We start from the raw sequence: 4,318 nt of genomic DNA, 5'->3' as shown, positions 1-4,318 counted from the left end.
TTGGGCAAAAATAAGAAGGGTTAATACGCTGAAAAACCATGAACTGGCACACTTGTGACAAATTTGCCCCAAATTATTTTTTTTTTTTTTTTTGACCATGAAAAATTCCAAACCGGTACACCCGTAACAAATTTACCCCGACTGACCATAAAAAACTCTAAATTGGTACACTTATGAAAATTTACCTTAAACTAATTTATTTGACGCAAAACCCCAAACCGATAAATTTTTGACAAATATACTCTTCGCTAAATTGAATTAATACCACAAAAAAATCATAAAATTTGTAAATTTTGACAAATGAATCGTAAAATCCCAAATTGGTATACTAGTCAATTGTCACGTGTCATTTAATTTAATAATTTGATAATAAAATTTAACAAAAACTAACATAAGGTAAATTTGTCATAAGTGTACTAGTTTGGGGTAAATTTGTCAAAGGTATACCAATTTGGGGTTTTTTATGTTCAAAAAAATAGTTTGGGGTAAATTTGTCATAAGTGTACCGCTTGGGGTTTTTCAAGGTATTAACCCAAATAAGAAAGGTTTATTCCTTCCTTATTCTATTTCCTATTTCTGTCAACTATGAGGAAACAAAAATTTCTTTTTTCCAAGCTCACGCCGGATTCTATTGACCACCTCTTTAGTTGCTGCATCACGGCTAGTATGGCCTACTTTTGGGCGGCCAGGTGCAATCTCCCATGGAGAAATGGGACTTGGACAGAAAATCTTCAGTGGGCAATGAGATTCCTTACAGGTAAGGATTTCTATCACGCCATTGGTCGCTTCTCTTTTGGAGCTTTGTGCCATCTCATTTGGAGGTATAGAAACGACATCCTCTTTAGAGATCATCCGGTTGTGGTTGCGGCTATCAAGAAGCATCTCATTAAAGTTGTGAAGGATAAAGCCTTAACGTTCAAAAGCGTGGAAGATTGCCCAAGGAATAGGAGGTTACAAAGAAACTGGGGCCTTGACCCATCTATCTTCAACTCTCCTATGCCGATCGTCGAGGTCGCCTTAGCCTAGTTTTGCGAGTTGTTTCTCCTTGGCCCTTCGTGGCCTTTTGTTTAGTCTGTCTGTTTTTAGTTGTTGCTTCGACCCTGCGTCGCTGTTTTGGGCTTCCTGTTTCGGCCCTTGCTTGAGTTGACCGCCTTGCGGTGTTTTGTGTCCGGGCGCCCTTTCACTCGATTAGAGGCTTCGTCTTGTTGAGTGCAAGTTTTGTGGTGCCGGATCCTGTATATTTGCTGGTTATAGCTCAATATATCATTACCCTTTACCAAAAAAAAAAAAAAAAAAAAAAAAAAAAAATTCTTTTTCCCAAGCTTCACTTAAATCAAGATTTCTTCTTCTTTTTTGTTTTTTTTTCCGTTTTGAATTTCATTAAGAATATTGCTTCAAAATGAGGGCTGTCATGTAAATTCATAAAACATTTAATTGTGAATTTATTACACTCGCAAAATTTGGTAGACTAGTAATACAGCGCTCCTAACTCCAACAAGACTGGTGGAAGAAAAACGATATTTTGGGAAGATGGGACAAAATTATGTTGGCTGAGAATTAAGACCAACCAATAAATTTATTGAACGTAATTCATGAGAAGTTCGCCGTATGTAAGAAACATCGGCCCCATTGTGTGCGAGATCATTGATGATGAGAAGTATTCATTAGAAAAAAAAACCTTTATTTGAGGTTATATATTATTCCCAGTTCAAATTATTTTTTCTCAATGTTGATCACTAATTTAAGATAAAAAAATTTTACGGTTGTCTCAGCATTATTTGAGGTGAGTCCATGACATTCTTTGAATTGATCAAAACAGTAGTGAGGAGACTCGTTTTATTAATGATGGAACGAAGGGATTAAATAGTGTAGAAATAAAATTGAAAGTTATATTCTTTGAACAGCACGGGTCTCACTATTTTTGGACACCATAATTAACATAGTCTATTTGACTAGGACTCCACAACTACATATTGGGCCGAACACATATTGATTGTTGGCTCTGAAATCAATGACATTGGCCGAGGTGAGTCGTATTGGGTGTTGGGTTGATGTAAAAACTTGACCCTTTATAAAAGTCGAGTGCTCTCTCTGCGCTTGCATTCTTACTACATAAGGGGGGAAGAGATCAAGAAAGACTCCCGATGTCCGAAATGGCCACGCTATAAGCATGGATGATGGTGAACCGAGGGCAGCGCCAAACGAAAGGTTTGAAGCTCTGAAAAGAAGAGCCGTTCCACCAGATTACCAAAAAGAGCTCGGAGATGATGATCTGCACAAAATTATGGATAGTGATCTATATGAACCCACGGAAAAAGGGGACGTCGAGAAATTCATCCATGAGTTACAAAAGGTTATTGAGTCGAGGAAACTAGCTTTGTCGCTAATCCTCAACCATGTCACCCCCTCCGGGAATTCATTGCTTCATGTAGCAGCAAGCTCTGGGAACAATGATGTCATGGAGCTCATTCTCCTTCATTTTCCTAACACCATGGCCCAGAAAAACTACTCGGAGGATACTTCGCTCCATGTCGCCGTTCAAGATCAAAGGCTCAACGAAACAGAAAAGCTAATTGGCCGAACAAGAGACTGGGAAATTATATATTGGAAGAACAAGGATGGTAAATCTTCATTAAATCTGGCAATTGAAAAGTGCAAGTATTTGGATTGGGCAGATCGCCAGGGGGCGGGTTGGGAGATTTTTCAGCTTCTCTCGCAGGAATTTGCTCGAGATGAAGCTTACGCAGACAAGATACAGTGCACGTCACCAGTTTTGGCTGCACTTGAGGAATGGGGGGAAGGTAATGGATACTTTTATGTGTAGTTCTAGTCCATAAATACATAGATGTAAGTAAACTACACTGCTTTTTGCTCTTTTTCAAAATTCATATTCGTCCAATTTAGAGAAAAGCTTGATAATAGCATTTGGTCAAAAAGCATATAACTCTGTAGGAGGTAGCAGCAATAATTATTTAATGAGTTAATTGCTCCCAACCTAAAAAGTGCGATGACCTATAATTCAGGTATGTTGAAAGAAATTATAGATCGGCTTCCGAAGTTACTCCACGTGCGTGATGAAAAGGGAAGGACACCACTGCACGTTGTAGCATCGGGTAGATATTTTTCGGCAGTGAAGCTCCTGCTGGAGAAATGCCCTCATCTCGCCCTTCAAACGGACGAAAACGGCTCCTACCCGATTCACATCGCTTGCGAAGGGTGGAGCTACTCCGTGCTCTCCGAATCAATAAAAGTCACGTGGTCCGACCTGGCAGAGATCAAAAACAAAAACGGTCAGAATATTCTGCACGTTGCAGCCAAGGCCGGGAACGACCTCGTGGTCTACTGGATATTTAAATTATGCAGCGAGCCCGATATCACCAAGAAGCTAATGAATTCGAAAGATGTCGATGGAAACACGCCCCTCCATTTGGCATCGATGCACAACCATTGTGAAGTTATGCGCTTTTTGACGAAGGACAAAAGAATTGACTCGTGCCTTCGGAACAATGATGGGTTGACCGCGCTGGATGTGGCCATGGAATCCAGAAGCTTGTCGACGAGAAATCCAGCGGCAGTGTAATTTTGGTTGCAGACTGTATTTACTCTTAACTGAATTTAATGCGCTCAGGATTGATGACTAATTCTCTAATCTGACATTTGCAGTTGGTAGGATGTGCGATTTTGATTGTCGCTGGTGTGCCACGAAGCAAAGGTCAAGACGTTCTGTTGCCAAGAGAACAAGGTTCTGGATCGAGCAAATCATCTCCTGCCAAATGGATCAAGGACCAGGTCGATACATTAATGCTGGTGGCCACGCTTGTGGCCTCCATCACGTTCGCTGTGGGCTTAACCTTGCCCTGTGGATATAATGCTTCCGGTGATCCGCACCCGGGAACGACAACCATGCTTTACCATGGAGCATTTCAGGTTTTCGTAATTGCCAACATGTTCGCCACGTACAACTCCATTCTTGTAGTTGTAGTCCTCCTCTGGAGTCCCAGCAAGGATTTTTATGTTGCAGAATTGGCTTACCACTTAGCCGGGCCATTATTGTCAATGGCTTTCACTGGCATGTCAGTGGCTTTTTTGCAGCCATAACTGCAGGAGTGAGCAAAACTTACTTGGCTGGGAGCCTTGTTCTGTCCATGGGAGTCCTTTTCCTCGTGATGGTCATACTGTTTTTAGTAACCTTGATATTCCCATTCCTCAAGTCTACCATGCGCATTGTGTCCCTCTGCTATCAAGTGTTATTTGTAGTCGCTAAGTTTGTTGGACTCTATGTTAGGGTTTCGAGTTTATTATGATTTATTTTGTATGT

The 4,318-nt window shown here is 40.8% G+C and overlaps 1 protein-coding gene across 1 annotated transcript; it reads left to right on the top strand.

The window, feature by feature from the left end:
- The first annotated feature begins 2,170 nt into the window (after positions 1–2,170).
- LOC104427247 (protein ACCELERATED CELL DEATH 6) lies at positions 2,171–4,098 on the top strand. The gene is made up of 3 exons (XM_039305076.1): positions 2,171–2,801; positions 3,024–3,571; positions 3,664–4,098. The coding sequence occupies exons 1-3, from the start codon at positions 2,171–2,173 to the stop codon at positions 4,096–4,098; spliced, it is 1,614 nt and encodes a 537-aa protein (XP_039161010.1).
- Positions 4,099–4,318: the final 220 nt, after the last annotated feature.

The sequence above is a fragment of the Eucalyptus grandis genome, chromosome 11 (genome assembly GCF_016545825.1).
Source record: "Eucalyptus grandis isolate ANBG69807.140 chromosome 11, ASM1654582v1, whole genome shotgun sequence".
Lineage (NCBI taxonomy): Eukaryota > Viridiplantae > Streptophyta > Magnoliopsida > Myrtales > Myrtaceae > Eucalyptus > Eucalyptus grandis.
The sequence above is the reverse complement of the archived record's forward strand: the minus strand, read 5'-3'. Positions and strand labels throughout refer to the sequence as shown.

What these genes read in the sequence shown, in the direction of transcription:
- LOC104427247 (XM_039305076.1), top strand. Translation starts at nt 2,171, where the DNA reads ATGGATGATGGTGAACCGAGGGCAGCGCCAAACGAAAGGTTTGAAGCT. An exon ending in ACTTGAGGAATGGGGGGAAG is followed by an intron (nt 2,802 to 3,023) that starts GTAATGGATACT and finishes CCTATAATTCAG; the next exon opens with GTATGTTGAAAGAAATTATA. An exon ending in TGTCGACGAGAAATCCAGCG is followed by an intron (nt 3,572 to 3,663) that starts GCAGTGTAATTT and finishes TGACATTTGCAG; the next exon opens with TTGGTAGGATGTGCGATTTT.